Consider the following 24037-nt stretch of genomic DNA (forward strand, 5'->3'; position numbering starts at 1 on the left):
GGCCAATCGCCACATTCTCTAAGATAGGGGACAAATGTGTCCCTCTTTGTAAGGCGGAAACATCCCAGTTGCCCTGGCCGGGTAGCTCAGTTGGTTAGAGTGTTGTCCCCATATGCCAAGGTTGGGGGTTTGATCTCTGGTCAGGGCAATACAAGAAGCAACCAGTGAGTATGTAGATAAGTGGAACAACAAACCAATGTTTCTCTCTCTTTTTCAAGTCAATAAATAAATAATTTTTTTTAAGGAAACATCCCAGATATCCAAAAAGATTACCTAAAAATAGGAGATGATAGTATTAGTATGCTACACAGGACTATTCATTTGCAGTGTCGCAAAATAATGTTTTAGTCCAACATCGGATGCTTTTGCCTAGCCCCTAGGAAGCTACTCTACATGTTTTAATTGGTTAGTTTATTCTTTTGTTTTAAATGTATTTTTTTATTGATTTCGGAGAGGAAGGGAAAGGAAGAGAGAAGAATCAATGATGAGAGAGAATCATTGATTGACCACCTCCTGCACACCCCACACTGGGAATCCAGCCCACAGCCTGGGCATGTGAATGGGAATCGAACCGTGACCTGCTGGTTCAAAGGTCAACGCTCAACCACTGAGCCAAGATGGACAGACTAGTTATTCTTATTTATTTATTTATTTTATTGATTTCAGAGAGGAAGGAGATAGAAACATCAATGATGAGAGAGTATCATTGATTGGCTGCCTCCTGCATGTCCCCTACTGGGGGGGGGGGGGGGATCGGGCCTACAACCTGAGCATATGCCCTTGGCCGGAATTGAACCTGGGACCCCTTAGTCCAAAGGCCAATGCTCTATGCACTGAGCCAAACAGGCTAGGGCTAGTTTATTCTTAAGTAAACATTCATAAAAATCAGAATAGTCAAGACCGCCTCTGGCACCCTCATAATCATAAACTCTTGTAGGGAGAGACCACTCCCCACCATGATCCATGTAAAACACTTGCTAAGTGGCATCAAGAGGACCACAGAGGGAAAGACGGGCCAGAACGCCATGAAGTCCAGCGCCGTGGCAATGACCTTCAGAGTTCTCGAGGCTCCTGGGGTCTTAGAGTCCCAGAAACTTTACCCTGAGGGGTCTGGGTAACATCAGTGAGGTCATTTCCTACACTTCCATCTACCTCCTTTCAAACTCACATCACTTCGGGAAGGAGATGATGCCGGGACTGACTCATTTAGGTCTCCCTACATTCTACCATCCCTTGGTACACAGATTGCTGCGTATATTTGCTGAAAACTATTGTCTTCTCTGGAAGAAAGGGTACATTGCATCTTCTCAGGCCCCCACCCTAACATGCTCTGTAGGGTGGGTCTGAGCGTGGGAAGAAAGTCGCTCCTGGACACATGGCTCTCCACGCCTTTCCTCCCAGGGACTCTCCTTCACTCCCTTCCAAACTTTTTTCAAAACTGACCTCCTTTAGCAAGCTTTCCTGACTAATCCCAGCACTGCCTAGTCACGCTGGCTGTTGAATGTAGATATGCTAAGCCTACTTGCTTTCCTTTTGGAGCCAGCGACCAACACCAGTGTCCCGAAGTGCTGGTAACACAGGACAGCAGACCAGAGAAGTGCTGGCTTCGTTCTTGCCGCTGAAGGAAGATAACCCGCTATATTCCAGCGCCCAAGCCCAGGGGTTTCCCAGCCCGTGCTTCCCACGCGTTACCCGGATAGGAGGCCCACTCATTCACTCGTTCAACAAGTATCGGTGCGCACATTATGCTAGAGCGCTGTTTAGGGCACTAGGGCCGTGGTCGGCAAACTGCGGCTCGCGAGCCACATGCGGCTCTTTGGCCCCTTGAGTGTGGCTCTTCCACAAAATACCACGGCCTGGGCGAGTCTGTTTTGAAGAAGTGGCGTTAGAAGAAGTTTAAGTTGAAGAAATTTGGCTCTCAAAGGAAATTCTAATCGTTGTCCTGTTGATATTTGGCTCTGTTGACTAGTGTGTTTGCCGACCACTGGGCTAGGGTATTCCGGTAAACTAGACCTAGTCCTGTCCTCCTGGCGCTCACGTCCTAGAGGAGACACAGACATTACACATCACAGAGGAAGTGGGTGGAGAGCGAGGGGAGATGCTGCTTTAGAAAGGTGGTCAAAAGAAGTCTTTTTAGCCTGGCCGGTGTGGCTCAGTGGTTGAGCGTCAACCTATAAACCAGGAGGCCAAGGTGCAATTCCCTGTCATGGCACATGCCTGGGTTGCAGGCTGGGCGCCCATGTGGGGCATGCAGGAGGCAGCTGATCAATGATTCTCTCTCATCATTGATGTTTCTCTCTCCTCTCTCTCTCTCCCTTCCTCTCTGAAATCAATAAAAATATTAAAAAATAAGAATAAAGAGAAGCCTTTCCTGAGCTGTTGACATTTGGGCAAAGACTAAAAGCGAGGAGCAGGCCAGGAAAACACCGGGGCCTGAGCATCACGGGGGAGGGCCGTCAGTGGGGAGGCTGAGACGGAGTGTACGGAGTGTGCTTGGCATTTGCGGAAGAATGAGGATCTCAATGAGGCCAGAGTGACGGGAAAGGGGATTGTGGAGTATTGACTCAAGCTTTTAGTCTTTGCCCAAATGTCAACAGATCGTGAATCAGGAAAAAAGTGTGTTTAAGAATAATGGGAAGGCCCTGATTATTTACCGTAAGTTTTACCAATGGAGAGGCAGAGTGAGCTCTTTAGTAACTTGCGAAATTGCTCCTGCTCCTGCTCCTGCTCCTGCTCCTGCTGGGCTGCGTGCATGAACCCGCCGCAGGTGGGCAACACAAGGAGGCGCACCTGCAGGGGGCAACTTCATCAGCAGAGAAGGGTCTCTCCGAGGCTCATTCGCCCATGGCCCTGAGCCGCAGTCAGCAGGCCAATGGAATAAAATGCAGAGAACATCTCTTATCCAGAGCGTGGGCATCGCTCAGTGTCGTCCTCAGTGCTATCCACAGAAAGGTTTCCACGGAGCAACTGCAGCATATTTTTATTTTTTTAAATGTTTATATTGATTTTTAGAGAGGGAGAGGGATAGAAGCTTCCATGAGAGAGAAACATCATTGATTGGCTGCCTCCTGCACTCCCCCTACTGGGGATTGAGCCCACAATCTGGGCATGTGCCCCGACTGGAAATCAAACCAGTGGCCTCTTGGGTTATGGATCGATGCTCAACCACTGAGCCACACCGGCCGGGCAACTGCAACGTATTTTCAGAAAGCAGGGTCTTCCCTAATGCTGAGTCATGCTGCGTCCCACTGGGAAGTCTCATGTCAACCCCTGAACCATGTCCTTGCCGAGGCTCTTCCTGCAAAATGTACCTCAACCTCAACCGTGTGAAACAGCAGCTTTGTAAGCAGATTGAACTAACTGATTAAATCCTTGGTGATATCTATCTATCTATCTATGCCTAATATGCAAAGTGTCCCTTTGGGAGTTCGACCGATGGCGAATCCGATTGCTTGCTATGACATGCACGGACCACCAAGGGATGGCACAGAATGAAGGCCCTGGCCAGCAGCCAGCAGCCAGCAGCTGGGGAAGGGAGGCCCCGGCCGGCAGCCGGCAGCTGCTAGGGACCCTACCCATGCACGAATTTCATGCACTGGGCCTCTAGTAATGATCTAAGCATCATCTAACCCTTTTCTTTAACTGCTGTGCGGCCTCGCACCATTTCAAAGTAAAAGTCTTGGATGCCTTGAATGGGTCACTGGTTCGATTCCTGGTCAGGGCACATGCTCTCTGGAGGAGCCCTTTAGAAACATGGATTATCTCATTTAGTCCTCCAAGCAACCCTGCACAGCAGGTACTATAATTATTTCCCTTTTAAAGATGGGAAAGCCATGGCTTAGTAAGAGTTTTAGGAATCCTGGCGGAAGGCTGCATTCAGCAAGGGTTTTAGAATTTGTAAGCGGCAGTCACATGCAGCTCTCCATTGGCAAGCTGTCTTTTATTAGAGTGGGAACTCGGGTCCAGCACGGTCCGGGCTTGGCTCCAGTGCTCACACCTGCGTGACAGTGGCAGACTTTAACCTCTGCACCCTGGCCTCACCCGTGAGTTAGGAGAAACAAGAGTCAATCGATGTTGGGGAGTCAGTGGGAAGTTGGACTGTGATGGGGGGTCAGTGCTACTTCAAAATGTGCCTTTCCACATGGAACTAGATGATTAAAATCGCCAACGCCACCAATCACTCAAGGATGCACACTTTAAGAGGTACGTACTAATTTTCACCAGGTGTGACGGAAACTTGGTGATGAAATAGTTGGCGATGGAGAGAGGCAGAAAATTCAGTCGACACAGTGGAAATGTCACCGTCGTCTTTTCTTCAGTCCCACCTGAGCAGTTCCCACAGGGACAGGTTCAGGTCTGGGAGTGTTCACCGAGGGCGGGTGTTACGTCTTTGCTTACAGTCTGGAGTGTGGGGGGCAGGCATGTAAGCAGGGCTGGCTCCCCAGGGTCACCTGGACCACAGGCAATATCCCCTATTTCTGGCAAAAAGGGAAACACTCTTAACACTTTTAGAATGAAGAATGGTTTGTAATTTGTGACTTCCGGTAAGAAAACTAGGGTTTCCATGGCTTCCTCTCGAAGAGGTGTGTGTGTTTTCCCTTCCCCAAATCCTGGTTGATACTGAAATGTTTCCTTTTTGAGAACCTCGCACAGGAGTGCGCTCAGGAGCCCGTCAGGCAGCTGGGCTACTCGCTGCACGTGCCCGACTCACGCACTTTATCTGGCTTGGCCACCAACCAGCTGGCCACCGGTGAGCAAGTGGAAAAGTGTAGTGACCACTTTTCTGGTCCTTACACTCTGAGAAGCAATCAGGATCCCAGATGCTCTGTGGGAATCTAGACATATGCCTGCTATTCAGAATCCCATCTGGAGGATCCTGAGCTAAGGAGCCAACTGCTTCCTGGGACCGCCAGCTCTGAGCCAGGGTTCCCCAGGGCACCCCAGTGAGATTAAGAGTCCTCTCAGGTCCAAGATCCTGTTTGACCCGGGAAAATCTGGCCAGACAGCACACTGTGGCAAACAGGTACATACAGGAGGCATTAACCCCCTCCTGCCAAATAAAAGCCCCTTCAGAATAATAATCTGTTATTTAAATACTAATCACCCCAGTCAATCACCCCCTCTAGTTTGTGATCATCCATATTGGGTTAAAAAGGAAGCACACACAAAGAAGTCTGTTTTAACCTGAAATAGTTTTGTTGATATTTGAATTGCGTTCAAGTGGGACATTTGCTTGAAACCACAGAATTCTCCGTCTGGATTATCATAGTACAAAAGCCCTTCTCTCCCCGCCCCGCCCCCCCCCCCCCAAACCAAAACAAAGAAGCAAACAAAACCCCAAACCCACAACTCAGCTTCAAATGAGTTTTAAAGAAATGAGACTCTAAATATTTACATATGGATCGAGAAATAAATCACAAAACTATTTACAAAAATACACAAGCCGTATATGCAGTTTACAATTTACACGGGTTCACAAAAAATATTAAAACATAAAAAAAAACACTATATAAATTAAAATGAAAGAACTCAAACGTGGGGTCTATGACGTCCTAGGATGCTTCTCTCATGCAGGCCATGGTTGAAAAATCAGGTTTTGCTACCTCGGAATCTCAACTGTAAAACAACCATTTCAATCTCTGAACACTTAACGGTACGGATCGGACACGGCAGAGCCCCCGCACGCTGCGCGTCGTGCGCAGTTAACACACCGTCCCTGGCGTTTCCGTCACACACAGCGCTGAGAGTCACATGCCTCTAACCCCTGGGAAGTAACCTCCTGACATACTCTTGCCTTCATCATCACTTCCTTGCACACCCTGCTCAGACAACGCTTTGCCGATAGTGGATGGGTGCTGGGCAGGGCAGGGGACAGACACGTGGCCTAGGCAGGCTCCTGTTAGCAGAAGCGGCAGATTCCAAATTCACACTGTGCATCGACTGCCACCTCAGATGTGCGAACCGCCTCTCCACCCCCTCCACATCCTGTACAGAGGAGTCCTAGAATTTTCAACCTGACCCGAACCGTTTTCTAAAAATGCTCTCTGTCATTATAAAAATGTGCAGGCCTCCCCGTGGGGCCATCCAGGGGTTGCGCTTTAAAAGGAAACCGAAGACAGGAAGCAATAAGGCTCAGATGAAATTTAGTGACAAGAGAATGGCACCTCTGGGGCTGTTAGCAATGTCTCTGGCCAAGAGGAATTACCCGGGGAATATTGATTTCGATCAAACCATGCACGGTGGCATCAGGATCCTGCCAAAGGTAAAACCTGGAGACGGGATTATGAAAATACCAATAGAAATATGAGTTGAATGCATAAGGCAGCTCCACGCCACCGCGGGAAAGGAATGATCCTTCTTCACGCTCTGTGGGACGTCGCACAGGCGGCCAATGCTGAGGTAACCCGGCTCACAGTGATTTGCCATCCGATTTCTACCCGACGGTCTTAGAAAGGGAAAGACACAGGCCAAGTCCCTTAAATAACAAACTCCGAAGTTAAGGCTGTTTCTACACACAGGAAGTGAAACAACGCTGGACTGGACCTAGAGTTCGCGTTGCACACTCATACCGGTAATTTGAGTCATTTTTCTCTAATCAAAATATTTACCTGATATGTCTGAGCCCATAGGACGTGAGTAAAATAACTGCTTTGAGGAACTGACCGTCGTGTTTATAAAAGACTTCGGTCGCAGGAGTCAATGCGTGTGCCCACAAATCCACGAGGATTAAGACTGGATGGGGGACTTTTCAGCCACGCCCTTCTGGACTCACATCCTTCTACATCCTTTTTCTTTTTACTGAAAATAATAGATATATATTGCTTTAGAACAAACGGTGTGAAATGTTTTACCAGGATGACACTTTACCAAATACTGAGGGGAAAAAAACTGTCATTAAAGCCATCTATGTCCTCGTCACAGCAGCTCTCTCCGATGGCCATGCTGCCGGGGAGAACACATGCTGCCGGGGAGAACAAAGGGCAATGGGCTGCCTACTTGATAAAAAGGTGGTTAAAGTAAAAAATAAAATAAAACCAGTGCCGTCTATTCACCAAAGACCAAACTCCTGTCACGGCACCCGAGGTTCATGTACCAATCGGGAGCCTGCCAGGTTGCCTAACTCGACGCGGGGCCAGCCGGGTCTGCACCTTTAACGGGAAGGCCCACAGCCCACAGCCCACAGGCCTCTTCACAGATCGGTCTCAGGGTTTCTTCTACCAGGATCCTGACGGAATCCCTCTGATCAATTCTGGGGGAACCAAGGAAAACCTTACCGAGTATTTTCACATATAAATAAATGTGTTATTCCTAAAACTTTATTTCTTTTTCTAAACATAAACCCTTAAAATGCAATCACACGTGTGTGTTTTTTTGTTTTTATTAAATAAAAAAGGAACTGGCATGACTCCTAATCTTTATACAAATTCACAGCAATAATAGCAGCATAAATTTAGCCTCTTAAAAGATTTCTTCCTTTGCTCTAAATACAAGTAAATTCCAAGTTTTAAAAAAGCCAGAGCAGCGACCATCCAGTGAATGGAATGAAAGCCCCCAGGTGTGAATGTATAAAAATCAAGTGTTACTCAGAGTCCTGGAATGAAATGACAATCGAAACGCGTCCATGTGAAGGCAGGACTGCCTGGCTCGCCTGGCGCGCGCGCTGGGGGTGAGCTGAGAAAATGGAATTGCGTTGGGCTAGAGGTCCAACTCGAATCAGGAATGAGTGCAACTTTCAAAAGAAAGTTCTGGGCGCGGGGCATGTGTAACACGCCCACAGAGTTATCAGAATGGTACCGGAAATGCTGGTGTCGATGGCAGTTACAGTAGACTGTGATAGCAGAGGGAGTGAGCAAACGGCACGCCATTCCTCAGGGCAGACACGTAACTGCCCGGAATGCCCACGGTGAAACGGGGCTGGGGACTACACGGCTATTGCAGGTTTACTAACAGGGACGACAGAGCTACTTTTAAGAATTCCCAGGAAACCTGCAGTCCAGTTGAGAAACAGAAAATTAACGTGTAAGTTTGCCGTCATGATCAATTACGTGTCTAGCTAGTCAAACCATGCTGGGGGTTGTTTTCATTTTTAGTGGGAAAAGTTGCTTTAGGGAAACAAATGGTGTGAGATGTTTCTTACTGGGGTTACAAGTCACTAACGCTCCTTAAGAGAAATGAAAACTGAAGGCAGAGGGCCACTGGAAGCAGGGACAGCGCTCTCTGGTGGTAACAGCGCCCCCTGGCGCCCGCCTGAGAATGTCTGCTTCTGCCTTTGACCATCTCTTCCCCGGGGATCTGAGCCTGATGGGGACCTGAGCCTGATGGGGATCTGCGCCTGATGGGGATGTGCGCCTGATGGGGATCTGCGCCTGATGGGGATCTGCGCCTGATCGGGGATCTGCGCCTGTTCTCGGAGCAGAGACACGCCTGTGAGAAATAAGGATGCGCAGGACATGGGGCAGCCTGGGCCGACATGGTTTGACTCTTTGTGATGACTCTTTACTAAATGCTTACTCTTACTTCCTGTGTGTTTTAGTCAGAATCTGCTAAAGGTTCAACTGACTAAGCTGAAGGATCAGGGGTTTTTTTCTCAGTTGGAATTTAACACGAGACGGGGAGAATGACGTGGGAACTGAGTGCCAGCCTGAGCCAGCGACGCGGGCCCCGGACGCGTCGGCAGGAATGCAAAAGGAAACGGATGGCCGCCGCTCTGAGATACACAGCCGGCACGAGGGAGGACAAAGCCACATCCAAACGCAGGTCCCGGCAGTCCTCGGCTCTCACAGATGCGCACTAGGTGGCGACAGGCTCTCTACCAGGTTGTCAACACCGTGCTTTACAGCCACTCGGATCTCGTCTAGTGACAAAGCGAGTCCTTAGAGGCGGAAATGAAACAGGAAGGGGAGAAAGGTGGCGATTGATTTTTCTTACTATGTTTTGTTTCTGAATGTGGTTGGGGGGGTTTGTAGCTTTTTTTTCTTTTCTTTTCTTTTCTTTTCTTTTCTTTTCTTTTCTTTTCTTTTTTAATCTTTTTGGTTAATGAAAAAAAATAGAACAGTCCACTGTCCAGCAGAGGCTGCTTCAACTCTATTGCTCTCGGGGCTCACTCCGCATGGACCTGGGTTTCGGGGTGCTGCAGGGACAGCTCCGCGGGCAGGAAGGCGCCCTGCCCCAGCGCCGTGGCGTAGGTCCTGCTCTGTGGGTGGGCGAAGCCAGGGGGCAGGTAGGCCCCCACGGCCCCTCCCGCGAAGCCTCCTCGCTGGAGCTGGGGCGGGGAGTGGTAGCCCTCCAGGTTGTCGTACTGGGACATGGTGGCCAGGCTGCCCTGGCGCCGGCCGTGCGCGGGGTACTGGCACAGCGCCCCGGGGTCCCGCTCCCCGCTCTGGGTGTGATGGAGCTTCAGGCTGTGACTCCGCTCCGGCTTCGGGGGTGGGACCGAGGCCTGGCCCAGCGGCTCCTCCTCCGCGTAGCAGTCTCGGGGGTGCTTGTCGGGGGCGGGGGGCTGCCTGGCCCGAGGCCTCTCCAGCTCTTTGCAGAGCCTCGCCTCTTTGTGGTTCAGTCGCAAAGACTCGGGGCCCACGGTCATGTACTTCCCTCCAGAGTTGTGGTAGCTGGCGGGCTCACAGGCGTCCGGACTCCCTTTGGACCCATAATCTAAGTGGCCGGCTCCCTGGGGGTGCGGGGGCCCGTTTTTCGGCTCGCACAGGTGCCTATGGCTTGCTTCCTGGTGTGCCCTGTGCTCGGGGAGGCCGCAGCCCGCGTCGTGGAGCTTGCGGTTCCTGAGGCTGCTCTGCTTCTGCGGGAGGCACGGTTTCTCCGGCTGCCCGTTGCCGTGCCCGCCGTGCCCGCCGTGGTGATGGGCCCTGTCCAGCTCGGCCTCCGGGTGCTTCCGGTAGAAGGGGTCGCCGCCCTCGGGGCTGAGGGCCTTCCCTGGGGGCTGGGCCTCCTTCCCCTCGGCCACGGAGAGAAGTCCAGTTTTCCCAGGATCGGATTTGCTGCGCAGGTGGATGACATAGATGCCCCCCAGCTCGTCCTGCAGGGCCGGGCTCATGTTGTCGTACTGCGACATGACGGGCCCCTTCACCTTCTGCCGGGCCCGGCTCTCCCTGCGGATGGACTGCATGCGGTACTTCTCCATGTCCTCCAAGTCCCACGAGGTGTAAGCGTGCTTCCCGTCGGCGGCCGGGGGCATGTTGACGACACCGTGGTCGTTACCGGAGAAATAGCCGGTCAGGGTGGCCCGGGGCCGGGGCGGCAGCCCGCCGTACCCGTACAGGCTCTTGCCCTGCAGCCGGGGGTTGTGGAAGGCGAAGTCGCGGCTGGGCAGGCGGTGCAGGGGCCGCAGCTGCACGGTGCCGTAGGCGTCCACGTCGCACAGGGCGCCGTCGGGGCTGTAGTAGGAGCCGGAGGAGCTGGAGTAGGGGCTGTACCGGTAGTGCACCCGGCCGTTCTCAAAGTAAGGCTGCAGCTGCGTGACGTGGTAGTCCGAGCGGGCCTGGGAGGCCGGGTATGGCTTGTACTGGTACAGGGGCCTCGGGCAGTAGGCCGGCTCGTCGTCGGGGGGAACCTCCGTCCGGGAGATGGGGACAGAGCGGATCATGGCAGCCGGAGGGGTGTGGAGAGACTGCACCCTCCGGATGGTGGGGTACGGGGGGATGTCTTCTGGGTAGCAAGCACCCCGAAGAGATGAGCTCAGGGAAGACACATACTCGACCCGGCCGCACGGCTTGGAGTGGTGTCCCGACGCGCTTCTGCCCGGGGCCACGTAGGTGTTGTAACGGGGGCCCAGGGCGGCGGGCGGCTCGGACCGGGCCCCGTAGGCGGGGTGCGGCTCCAGGCTGCTGTGATGGGGAGGCACGCTCTGGGGGCGGTACTGGCAGTTTGGAGTCACGTTGAAATGCACACAGTTTTCCGGACCGAAGGGCTCAGGGGTGACATCGGGCCTCGCGAAGGTGGAGTAAGTGGCTTTCTGAGGCGCGTGCTTCGGCTGCGGGACGGGAAGTGGCAAAGGCAAGACGTCATCCCCGACGGCCGAGGCGGCGGAGGCGAAGGGATGGTAACTGGCGCCGCCGGCCGCCTCCGCACCGCTGCAGTGGATGGCGGCCGCGACTTTACTCTCCATCGTCCGGGTGGGGGGCACCGGGGCCGGGAAGCCGCAGGGGGCGTGTACAGGGGCGGACTCCGCACGCAGGTGCAGTGGGGGCGCGCGGGGACCTTCCCGCAGCTTTTCGGGGAGGCCCGGCTGGACAGCAGGACACACAGCGGGGGCAGAGGCGGGACACGGCGCGGCAGCCCCGCCGTCACCCACAAGGCCGGGAGCAGGGTCGTCTGCGGCCCTGGGTTCCGGTGGCCTCTCCGGAGTGGGAACTACTCCTGGGACCTACGGAAAAATGAGGACAGCGTGAGTTTGTCTTCCGTGCTCCCCTCTGAGGAGTCAGCACCAGCACACGGGTAACTCACAGCTGAGGCTGTGCGGGTAGCAGCCTGAAAGTCCCCAGCCATGCGGTCGCGCTGGCCAGAACCGCAGGCACCCTGTCCCCACAGCCGGGAAACGGCCTGCACCATCGTGAGGTCTGTTCCAGCTGGTGATGGGTTTGAGATGTGAGATGAGGTTGCCTGTGACATTGTCTTAACGTGCAGACCAAAACAGAGGTTTAATCAAGTAATAGTCACACTTAAAAATCTATGCCGACTCTCTGCCCAGCTCAGGCTCGCCAGCAGCAGGAACACTTTGCTAAACGAAGAGGGGGGTTCTCTCTGGAGAGATGTTTGAAGTGAGGCGTTGTAAGCCCCAGGGGGCACTGAACTCCAGCAGGTACCCCCCCCCCTCCCGCCTTCGACCCGCCCTGGGGTGGCCGCAGAGGCCAGGGCTGCAAACACCCCGCCTTGAGATGCAGATGTAGAAACAGCATCCTCCACGGAAGACTAGACAATAGTTCAAGGTGATCACAGAACACCTGGGGCATTTTTTTAGGAAGAAACCTTAGCATTTTGCATACAACATTCTCTGATCAAAATGGGTGCTCGCTGGACTGCAGAACCTGCTGCTTCGTGTTGAGAAAATAACGTCACACTTCTAAGGAAGTCTGCAAGGCAGAAGGCCTTACACACGTCCTGAGACTAAAGCGCCTATATCGCCTATATCGGGCAGACGGGAATAACCGGCGGGTGAGGTTCAATGACTTGCCCGAGGTCACGATGAGTCAGTGCCGGTGCCGGGAGAACCACCGCAGCCCAGATACCCGAAGCCCCGTCTGACTCACTGACTATCACCTCTGGTATCGCTCTGAAGAAACTACCCAGAGGCTGGCTGGCGGGGGGCAGCAGCGGGCAGACGCGGTTAGGCCACGGTCATTGTGTAACTGCTCCTTCCTGAGAAAAACCAGCATCGAGGAAAAGGCAGATCCCAACCTCCAAGGGGAAATGCTTCATGAAAACCTGCCCGAGGACTGGAAAACAGATACTGTGCCTGACTCCAAGATAACACACCCTGCCGAAAAGTGACAGACCTTTGCAAAAAGTGCATTTCCTTTCCTTGACTCGCCCCCCCCCCCCCCCCCCCCCCCGCCTTCTTACCTTGTGGGAATTATTTAATCCTACGCAGGCGGCTGCTGGTACCTGCCCCAGGCCTGGTAACGGCTCTGCTGGTCTCTGGGAAGGAGGTGGGGGAAGGGGCCGGTGGGTTCTGTGCGGACGCTGAAGGGTGGCGGCGGCAAAATCTGCGGCGGTGGGCTGGTCCACCGAGTCCCAGCTGGCTTCCCAGGCAACGGTGTCAGCCGCAGCCGCGGCCACAGCCACGTAAGCCAGGCTGGCCGTGCTGACAGGCTCCTCGGGAGACCCGGAAGGAGGGTAGGGTTTGTCTCGAGAGGGTGTGGGAGATTTGTCAGTAAGCTGTGAGGGGTGATGGGGCTTATCCACACTTGCACCGAGATAAGAAGGCGGCTGATCTCCGCTGTAGAAGTGAACTTGAGTCTGGTCCTGATCCGCAAAGGAGACGGTCGGCCCGGTGGTCTTCCCAGACTGGTCGTCCGGGAAACCGATGTGCTCGTCAGACTTCGAGTGTCTTAAGGGGCCTGCAGTGGTGCTGGCCTGTTCTGGGCCCCCCGATGCACAGGCTGGAAGGGGCTGGAAGTCGGCCTGGCGGGGCTGCTGCCCGGGCTCGGGGGCGCTGGAACGGGCTTGGTCCCGGGCGGCGGCCGGGTCGGGCAGGAGCTGCTGGCAGCTCCCGGATGCGGGGTTCGGGAGGAGAAAGTGCTCTGCGGGCCCATCGGCTGGGACATAGGCTTTGTCCAGAGTGACGTGAGGGCGGTAAATAGGCAGGGTCTCTTCGGCGGCAGCCCCTGCCACGTCTCCATGGTTCACAGGAGCAGACTGGCAGGCGCCTGGTCTCTTCAGCGACTGGGTGGAGGCTTGCTGTGCGGACTCGGCTAACGCCAGCGCCAACAGGCGGGCAACGTTTTTCGGAGGCGGTGGCGGTGGGATAAGAGACACTGAACTGACAGGAATGGCCTCCTGAGGGGGGTCATGGGCAGCTGCTCCTGGTGGGAAATTGGGAGAAAAAATGAGAGTGAAAAGGCAGCTGTGTTATCCCAGATACGGAAAGCCAACACTCCCCGTTTGATCCCTAAAAAAATAGGTGCCTTCCATGTCAAAATGGCAATCCACGATCTTCCGTCCCACATGCAACATCTGCCGTAGAAACATCTGGTTCGGAGGAACACTAACACCGAGAGTGGGGGAGGCCTGGCCCTCCTCAGGAGTTGCTACAACAAGCGGGTCCCCCATGTGGCTCAGGCAGGATGGCTTAGAACACAAGCTCCACGTGCTTGCAGATGGCTTAGGATGGTTTTACCGGTGGAGGCTGGCTGGTTAACATGGAAGGCTAAAATACAGGCATTTTACGAGAAGAGAAAACAGAATCAAGAGCTATGAAGTTGTGCAAAAAAATATCCATGGATTCTGACTGTCCAAAGAGGCCCGCGGACTCTATGGAGTCGGACGCAGGACCACCGGCCCTTCGGGGGTTCGGTTTGATTTTAGTGTAAGGCTTGGAGCACTCGGCACCGCCCGGAACCACATTCTCTTGGACTAAAGGGCAGGTGTGAAGTGAATCTCTCCCTTACAAGGCACAGGCGGCACACGGAAACGGAGATCCCGCTCAGCTTAAAGAAAGGGTGGAGGAAAGCAAACGGTACCTGTCTGAGCCTGTCCAGAAGGTACAGCCTTACTCTGACCGTCGGACACGCACGGCGCCTCCTTCTCCTTGGCCGGCACCTCTGCTTCTGCGGCCGCCGCCAGGCCTGGGGGCTGGACTCCGGGCTCGCATCCTTCCAGCGCCTCCTTCTCGTCTGCCTTCACCTTTCCTACCTGGGGAGGGGATCTAGTTCCGACGGCGCTTTCGTCGACACCCGTGTGCCAGGTGGGAGGAGATCGTGTCTGGGCTGCCGAGGTGGAGGCCGTGGCGGAGGCCGCGCTGATGACTTCTGACACCCGAGGGGGAAGGGTCACTGAAATGGGCTCGGATATGTTCATCGAAGGGGATTTGCTTAGCTTCCGTCCGATATTCGGCGAGAACGCGTAGACGACCTTCTCCGTGAAGGAGGCTGGCTTGGCGGATTTCTCTTCGCTCGGGCTCAAGTCCAGGGTGAAGAAGGGGCTCGGGGTCTCCCGCAGAGGCGACACGGGCTCAGAGCTGGCAGTGCTCCCCGGGGTCTGGGCCCGGCTGCCGCCGGCTTCCGGGTCCTTTTTACTTGCACTTGGTTTATCCTTGGGGTGTCCCGTGGGGGAGTCTAAGAAGGCCGCGCCGCTCTCGGGGCCCTCGGCCTCGGCCTTCGGGGGGCTGCACTGAAACGACATGGGGTCGAAGTCCAGGCTGGCCACGCCCATGTCCGGCGGGCTCAGGTCCACGTCCTCGGCCGAAGGCGGAGACACCAGGGCGGGGATGTGGAGCAGCCCCACGTCGTCCTCGCTCTCGTTGTCGTGGGGCAGGTTGTCGTAGGAGTTACAGCGGTTCCCCAGCATTTCTCCGTTGAAAGAGGCGCTCAGGGCGTCGCTGCTGGATCGCGGCCTCCGGGGCCGGAACAGCTTGGAGTCACCTGGTGAACAGACAACAGTCTCTCAGTGTGCACGTCACAGGGGCACCCCCACCGTCACCTGCCGAGGACACACGGGGACGGGAAAGGGCACTTCCATTCTTACAGGTAACTGTCTCTTGGGGCTCCCAGACGGGGCTCCCAAGCCAAATGCTAAGAACACGCACCTCTGACGTGATGGGAGGGGGAAGGCAGCAGCTGTCGATTTCTATCGGAAAAGGACTCGGAGATGCCAGGTTGTACCCCTCGTCCAACAATGACTTTGGTTGTGACTTTCGGCAAGTTTTTTTTATTTCTTTTTGTCTTATTTTATCACTGACCTCACACATGACTTGTGAGACAAAATCAATCACTTTATTTTTATTATTTATTTTTAAAATTTATTTTATGGATTTCAAAAGGGAAGGGAGAGATAGAAACGTTAATAATGAGTTGATGGGCTGCCTCCTGCACGCCCACTACTGGGGATCAAGCCTGAAACCCGGGTATGTGGCCCTGACAGGGAATCGAACCGTGACCTCCTGGTTCCTAGGTCAATGTTCAACCACTGAACCACACCGGCCGGGTGGAATCATTCACTTTAAATAGTACTTTGGATATACAGCAGCAAAAGAGGTTTTCGTTTTGTTTTTAGTGGGAAAAATCCTCATAACCCCCAAATTTCTCAGTTTAAAAAATCTCTACAATCCTATAAAGTATTAGCATCTATTTAGTAAGGGATTCCTTTCAGATACTTAAACAAAAATAATTTCCTTTTTCCCCCCTTCAGAGCAGGCTCTAAGTCTCTCAGGCAGTCAGTCCTCGAAAGTGGTGGAGGCCTTTGCAAATCACACAGTTTGATGCCAGTGCCAAGCACCCTCCCGGCAGGAGGCCTCTATCTCAGCAGTGGATTACAATGGTGAGAGCTGCCGGAGTGAAAATGCACCACCGAGAGGCAGAAACTGTCTCAATAAAAACACTCACTAATGCACTGGCCACGTGTAAAATGAATCCCTCCTTGAATATTATCTTCCGCTTAATGCTCGCGTCTACCCAGCCCACTACACTACTTTGTGAAGCATTCTCTTGACTAAAGTGAAGTGGAAAATCCTGGAAAACCCACAAGATGTGGGACACCCAACTACAGTGGCATGAATCACAGCACAGTCACTGGCCATGAGGAGGTGCCGTTAGAACAGTCAGGAGGACATCCCAGGATACTTCCAAAGAGCACGAATTGAACAGCAACAGACAAAGGAAAATCCCTGGGCAATCAGGGTGGCTCTTGATTACTGTCGCCAAAGGGCCTTCTTTACCTCCTGCCACCTTCTTCACAAACTCTGTTCTAACGGATTAGAAGCCAAAGATGACGTCAAGGACGTCCTACTTGCCATTATTACATGGTTTTGTCAAAGGAGTTTTATTTCCCTCCAAGTCAACAATGAAGTAGTGCTTTGTTCATTCTGAAAATCAGTGGCAACTAGAACCCGACTTTAGACAGGAGCTAAAACTTATTTTCATAACCTTTTAGTTTTGCTTTTTCAGTTACAATCAACCCTTTCTGCATTTAGCATACAACTCCAGTCCCCATTTTAAGCAGATTCACTTTATGCTGCCTCCTCCTGATAAGATTATCCTCCATAACCAATCTGATCTATGAAATTTAACATTAAGTTAGCCATTTTCAAGACAAAAGTCTTCTAGTCTGCATATCAAAACTGCTTAAGTTTATCCTTGGTAACACTGTGCTCTCATTGTGAAAACTAAGAAATGCTAATATAATTTTTCACTGGGCATTAATAAGTATAAATGGTTAACTTAAACCGATTCACCCATTCTCATGCAAATTGAATAGCAATTATGTCAAAAGTGAAGAAATTAGAGACTGGTACTATATTAAAACATCAATGGAAAACACTAAATAGATACTAGTATTCTTAAGAAGTGATGCTCTGTGGCCTCTTTGTTAAGCATGTGTTTATGAAATATACTTGCTTGTTATGTTCTTTTCTGAAATATAGAATAAAACGACGGGTGCTTTTCCTCTTACCATCGACTGCATGGAGAGAAGTAAGAGACTCTTCACTCTTAGCGGATCGGAGGGTTCCCTCTGCCCTGCCACCTTCAGAATCAAAACCAAACAATGCGAGTGTTAGTCACTGTGACGGTGAAAAGGAGCAGTGTTTTTCTCTACACCTACTTACACGTCCAAGAGTGGTCAGCTGTACATTTTGACAACCACACTCAAGTCAGCATTGTGCTGCATAATGTATTGCTGTTCTCAAGTGGTTGCCTATAGGAAAGATCTCTTTTCTAAAGGATTACAAACTTGAGGATAGAGATGCATTTAAAAACATCCTCCTTTTATAGTTCCTAAAGAGGAGTGTGATGCCATACTGGATTGAGGGTGGGTCCTAAACCTGATGACTGGCGTGGTGTCCCTTTAAGAAGAGCAGACACAGAGAGACAGAGGAAAGTGCCCTCTGAAGACTGAGGCGGAGACTGGAGGGATGCCACCACAAGCCAAGGGATGCCGTGACACCGGAAGCTGGAAGAGGCGAGGCAGGGTTCACACCTACACCCGGCCCTGCTGACACCGTGACCTCGGACTGTACCCTCCAGCAGACAGCATATCCTATTGGAGCGTGCCGAGTACGGGTTCAGAGACAGAAAAGAGACGCCACGGCAGCAGGAGGAAGTGACCTGTCGGCGGGCCGGCTGCCCTCGGCGCAGCACGGGGACAGGGACGGGGAGGGGCACTGACCTTTCAGAGCCATGGCCTTCATCTCCGAGGGCTCACTCTCATTGCGCTGCAGCTTCCGCTTGGAAACGGACGACGATTTCCCCAAGTTGAAGAAGGAGCGCCAGCTGCCCACAGGGGACTTTTTCATTTTGTTCTGAGGCCTCCTCCTACGAGAGAGAAACACTTCCGCATTGAGATATCCAAGGGGCTCTCTTTACTCAGAGAAAAGGAACAAGTGATGGGAAGAACCAGAGCCAGGAGAGCACAGCTGAATGCACACCCACCGTCACACGGCACACGCCTCAGGGCAGCCAGCCGTGCGGTGCAGCTGAGCTTGGAATGGGAACTGACTGCATGGCTTTCCATACTAGCGATTAGTTTCACAGGGGTGTTTTCACACAGACTGCCACACTTAGAACTACCCTGGCAATCTGGGAAATAAGCAAGAGTAAGACATATTTGGGAATAGGAAGTATTAAAACTCCAAAACTAGAGCTAAGGAAAATGATTTTAGGTCTGAGTAAAGTGATTGAAGCCAAAAACAAAGAAAAGGATTAAGAATAGTAACTGACGCCCTAACCAGTTTGGCTCAGTGGATAGAGCGTCAGCCTGCGGACTGAAGGGTCCCAGGTTCAATTCTGGTCAGGGGCGTGTACCTTGGTTGCGGGCACATCCCCAGTAGGGGGTGTGCAGGAGGCAGCTGATCGATGTTTCTCTCTCATCGATGTTTCTAACTCTCTATCCCTCTCCTTTCCTCTCTGTAAAAAAAAAAAAAAAAAAAAAAAAATCAATAAAATAAAAAAAAAAAATTAAAAAAAGGATAGTAATGGACATCTATGGAATGCCAGGCACCGTGCTGCCTTCTAGGTAATACCTCACTTAAATGAGATACAAGCATATGAGGCAGGTACTACATTCTCGTTTCACACCTAAGGAAGTTACGACACTGAGCCGCTTAGTGAACTGCCTTAATTATTATAAAACTAGTCAACGACCTGTATCATTTTTCCTAACAATTTTTCCCGTACAACGGACTCTCTTCTTTTTAAAACGACGTGGTGTTGCCAGGCTTCTCGAGAAACACGCCTCTCACTCCCTAGGAAGTCTCACCCACAGCCAGAAGAGCACAGGATTGCCTGGGACTGGCCCGGATCCAATGCAGGAATAGAGGGATAGGAAAATACAAAGGCAAAGGTAAAACCAAGAGATCACACACCATGAAATCACACTGACGAGGACTTAATGAACGCTACCTTTCAAGCGGGAAATCGATGATGGTGTGAAATTTCCCCTGTAGCGCAGCAGGTCCTTCTCCTACTTCAATGTATTTGTTTTCAGTCACAAGCGGAGAACTGATCTGAGCTTGGGTTCTTGCCTGGGCTTCCTCCAATGTCAGCAGCTTGGTGGATGGAGAGGAAATCAGCAGGGACTTGGGCCTGGAGAGAGAAGCTTTGGAAAGAAAAACAAAATAGTCAAACGTTTCTGCCTGGGGGAAAAATATAAATGTGTGTGTGTGGATCCCAATCTGCTTATCTGTCTATCCATCCATCTACCTACCTATCTGTCTTGTTTCAAATTTTCTTCATTCCGTTTTTTTAAATGGTAAAAATAATAGGGCTTTATAGTAAGTGAGGAATAGAAGGTGACATACCAGATTGTTAGGAATAGAAGGTGACACACACACACACTTAGAATTCTTAAGTAATGTAACTATTTTCCTTTCTTAAGGCCTTGCCTGGTATCACCCAGTATTTTTAGTTCTGGAAAGAATTTTTCTGCTGCTGCTCCATCTTACACCTTTACATCCACCAATAATAAATAACACGGCATATTTTTTAATGTGTCGTGAACGTAACTCACAAAAGGTCTAATATGTAGCATTAACAAAGTACCCACAAAATAACTGTTAAATTGTGCATTTTGGGGAAAAAGCCATAAATTAGCTGCTTTCTACCAAAAACAGAATCATGAAACTGAGATTAAAAAATGCAGGTTTCACCCTAGCTGGTTTGGCTCAGTGGATAGGTCAGCCTGCGGACTGAAGGGTCCCGGGTTGTGGGCTCGATCCCCAGTGGGGGGCATGAGGAGGCATGAGGAGGCAGCCTATCAATGATTCTCTCTCATCATTGATGTTTCTATCTCTCTCCATCTCCCTTCCTCTCTGAAATGAATAAAAATACATATTAAAAAAAAAAAAACAGAAATGCAGTTTCCATGGCTCTAGAAGTGTAGGTGCACGTTCCTGCCAGGAACGCACTCTGGCCGAGCCGCACCTGCCCCTTCCTGAATGACCTCGCTGATTTTCCCACTGAAGAGGACGTCCACGTGGTTGAGGATGAACTCGACGACCACAGACTGAATCCTCACTTCCATGAAGGCCGCCGTGCCGCTGAAGCAGGCGGACTCGATCTGTTTTGATCTGTGGGGCAGATAAGATCGCCATCAGCGTCAGACATAGCAGTCTTAAAGGGCATTTTTTTAAACATGTAAATCCTTTTTTTTTTAATTTTCTTTATTGATTAAGGCATTACATATGTGTCTTTATCCGCCCCTTGCTCCCCACCTCCCCACTCATGCCCTCACCCCCCTGGTGTCTGTGTCCATTGGTTATGCTTATACTAGTTAGTATGCATGCATACAAGTCCTTTGGTAAATCCCACACCAATCAGAGGAAGAAAAATACTTTCACTGGCCTCGGCTAAGTGCCACTGGCCTGTTTTGGGGAGTTGCACAAGAAAACAACAGATCAGTTTTACTTGAACAGGGTGTCCTTAAGGAACACTGATGAATTAAGATTCTCCAAGGTGACTGGATCTACTTAAGGTCAAATGTCAAATGCAACTTACCTGAGCAGGTTGGGAGCCCAAACAATTGCTAGGTTTTTTGCATGCATATTTGTGATGGAACAATAGTCAGCTAGAAGTGACAAGTGTCTCATGAGGAACTCCAGTGTCCTGGAAAACGAAACACAACACATTAACAACAACAACGATAAAACCCATCATGGAGCAGTACAGAGCATAAAAACTCTACGGACTCATAAGTTTCAATGGCAAAATGGAAAAAGAACCATACAAACCCCAGCAAATCATGTGCTGCTTACTAGGATTAAATATTATTACCACAGAACTGTCAGAAGATTAGTAAATTAGAATTTTATACCTAGGTATAATAACCACATCTACTGAATACTGCGGAAAACGTCTAAGGCAAGAAACAAGCTTCTGACAGGACTGGCTCTGAGGAAACAGCCTGAATTTAAAAAAAAAAAAACACACACCTTTAGCAGTATTTGCTCCTGCTTCCAGACACCTGGTTTGAAGACACCAAGGACATGAACCCTCCCCTCCCCTCCAGCTTCTAGACAAACGATTCCGTGAAGTTATGCTGCTCTAGTTGCAGCAGACACACTCTGTGTGGCTTGCACACATTTTGAACTCCAGCGTGGCTCAGTGGATGTGTTGACCTATGAGCCAGGAGGTCATGGTTTGATTCCCGGTCAGGGCACATGCCCAGGTTATGGGCTCAAATCCAGGGTGGGGTGGGCAGGAGGCAGCCGATCAATGATTTCCTCTCATCATTGATGTTTCTATCTCTCTCTCCCTCTCCCTTCCTCTCTGAAATCAATAAAAACATATTTATTTTTTTAAAAAAAGGAGGGGTGCAAAAAGGAAACCAGCAAACAGACACCCAGCAGTGAGTCCGTATTTTGGATTCAAGCAATTCACAAGTCTGCACACTTGTGGCCAGACATCCCAGTACCTTCAGCAGTATTTCTCAGTGTCGCAAAACACACACACAAAGAAACAGGTTTAGTCAACCATCCATTTGCTCATTCATGCATTCGTTCATCCAACATTCATTAAAGCCTATTGCATGCCAAGGACTGTGCCAGGCCCTAGGGGGTACACAGATAAATAAATATAAATGTATGGACAAATGGCGTGGCTCAGTGGTTGAGCTTTGCTCTGTGAACCAGGAGGTCACAGTCAGGGCACATGCCCGGGTTGCAGGCTCAATCCCCAGTGGGGTGTGCAAGAGCAGGCAATCAATGATTTACTCTCATCATGCATGTTTCCCTCTCTTTCTCCCTCTCTGAAATCAATAAAAATAGAAAAATGTAAATAATAAATAAATAGTTGCAAGTCCAAGAAAATTTAACCAGTCAGAAGCCCATAGGATGAAAACACGTGGCTGGAATTCTGCATGGGGTTTACCTGTAGTGTGGCGGGGGCAGCTGCTGGATGACGTCATGAATCTTGATCAGCCTTTCTTCATCTGTCGCTGCTGAGACAGCGTCCTGCAACCATCGTAATGCGACATCAACCAGTGGACTTGGTTGGTAAAAATCAAAGTTCTTCACTTACAATTTAGCTTTTTTCACTCTCAGATAAATCATTCTATCTACTCTTGGGTGCTGAGCGATGAGGAAACATCATGTAACATCAAGGAAGTAAACTTCCCCCACACTAGGTGGACATTGAAATCTATTAAAAGATAATTTTTTAAAAAACTTTATGGTCACCAACATTAAGTGTGATAAGAGTAGTGGTTCAAAGTCAGAAACTAAAAGAATGACAATGTGAAATCTGCCAAAACTAGAAACCAGCTAGCAATGACTGGTTTGTTGTTGTTGTTGTTGTTTGTTTTTTCCTTTAAAGGAGTCATTTTAGGCATGGAACTTTTTCTTACCTGGCCCAAACCATTTTTACACATTTTGAACAAAACTCCAAACAGGACTTGATTTAAAAGAGACTGGTACTCACTGAAAATTTCTCATACAGCTGGTAGGTGAGCAGAGGGTTTGGGAGCTCTCGGAAATACAGCTTGCACAGGGAGCCCACGGAATGGATGTCCTGAACGTAGGGTTCTTTTGTCAAGTCGGGGACATGTTCAGAGTCAAATTCATGGCTAACAAAAACAGCAGAGTGACAAAACTATTTTATTAAAGGAAAAGCAAGAATATTTGGGAAAGCACAGACCCAAATAAAATATATAGACAAATAAATATAAATGTATGGACAAATGTGAATTGATTATTTTTACCTCAGTGAATTAATGTTTTTTTCCAGCAGTAATTGGATGTTTGATCATACGTGTTTTTCTATGTGAAAATTAAGGGCGTAGCTTTAATATTAAGATGGACAACAATCTCTGAAATGCATATGAGCAGCTTTTAATACACAGATCTAAAAACAGGACTCAATTCCTCATGGTTTGAATATGTGATATTTCGGCAATTCTGGAGACTAGGAATGAGTGGCAGCTGGTCCATGAATAACCGTGCCGGAAACCCCTCAGCTACAGGAAGTATGGCCCAGGAGTGGTTTATTAAAGATGGATAAGGAAGCCAGAGACAATATCAACCAATCCCCAGCCAATACCACATTGTAACAGAAGGTAAAATCTATAGCACCGATTTTATGGAATAAAGTTTGTGTTCAGAAAGCGAGGGCAGGTTACGCTCACTCTCCAGGAGGTTAATTAATATTAATCTATAGGCACGAGACCACTCATTAACCCAGAGGATTAGTGTTTGTGGACTTATTAGTGAATATGAGGTTTGCTGCACATGAAAGTAAAGACTGAAGCTGTCCTTTGTACCAGAATCAGGTGAAGTACTTTCCATACGTATTCCTGAAAATAGATGTGAGCTCTGCAGTCAATTAGGATGTTAAAACTCCTACAGAGTAAACGGCAATTTCCATGCACCACAGTGAAAATTAAAGAAAAATAACACATTCAGAATAGACCAGAAGCGAAGAGATTGAGCAAAAATAAAATCTCTATTGCTGGTGTAAAGGACACCATGATGTTTGTCTGGGAAGATAATGAGAGAGGATGTGAAATACATAACCCGTGCATATCTAAGCATAGAATACGGAACAGGTATCCAAGGAGATGAGAACATTTCCCTCATCAATTTTAATTAGGAATGAAAGACTGATTCTATTAATCCTATTAATTCTATTCAGATAATGTAAACTTCATCTGTCATGGTTGTCATGGGTTCAAGTTCAATAGCTAAAGTCATCAACTATTGTAAAGGGAAAACATACAAGGACTGACAAGGTGAAGGGGACATGGTGTTCTGAAATGGCATATAGGAAAATATACACAGAGAACAGTATGTTTAGTATTGTCTATTTTTTCTAAACTATCTTACTGAATTATGGTTATCAATGTAAGAGACTTAATTCTGAAATAATTTAATTTGAATGAATTA

At 50.1% G+C, this 24037-nt stretch overlaps 1 protein-coding gene across 3 annotated transcripts in view; it reads right to left on the reverse strand.

Moving 5' to 3' along the window:
• Nucleotides 1-5312: 5312 nt before the first annotated feature.
• The window catches only part of ARHGAP32 (Rho GTPase activating protein 32), a 121071-nt gene continuing 102346 nt past the window's right edge, over nucleotides 5313-24037 (reverse strand). For all 3 annotated transcript variants that reach the window (XM_079762476.1, XM_079762475.1, XM_079762477.1), the window contains 10 exons: nucleotides 22578-22722; nucleotides 22029-22111; nucleotides 20658-20765; nucleotides 20085-20230; nucleotides 19065-19260; nucleotides 17833-17978; nucleotides 17119-17190; nucleotides 14193-15092; nucleotides 12574-13535; nucleotides 5313-11377 (listed from right to left, as the gene is read on the reverse strand). In XM_079762476.1, coding sequence (XP_079618602.1) covers nucleotides 9101-11377; nucleotides 12574-13535; nucleotides 14193-15092; nucleotides 17119-17190; nucleotides 17833-17978; nucleotides 19065-19260; nucleotides 20085-20230; nucleotides 20658-20765; nucleotides 22029-22111; nucleotides 22578-22722 — 5035 coding nt within the window. In that variant the 3' untranslated portion in view covers nucleotides 5313-9100. The remainder of the gene's footprint in view (nucleotides 11378-12573; nucleotides 13536-14192; nucleotides 15093-17118; nucleotides 17191-17832; nucleotides 17979-19064; nucleotides 19261-20084; nucleotides 20231-20657; nucleotides 20766-22028; nucleotides 22112-22577; nucleotides 22723-24037) is intronic.

This window comes from Cnephaeus nilssonii (genome assembly GCF_951640355.1).
Source record: "Cnephaeus nilssonii genome assembly, chromosome: 22".
NCBI lineage: Eukaryota > Metazoa > Chordata > Mammalia > Chiroptera > Vespertilionidae > Cnephaeus > Cnephaeus nilssonii.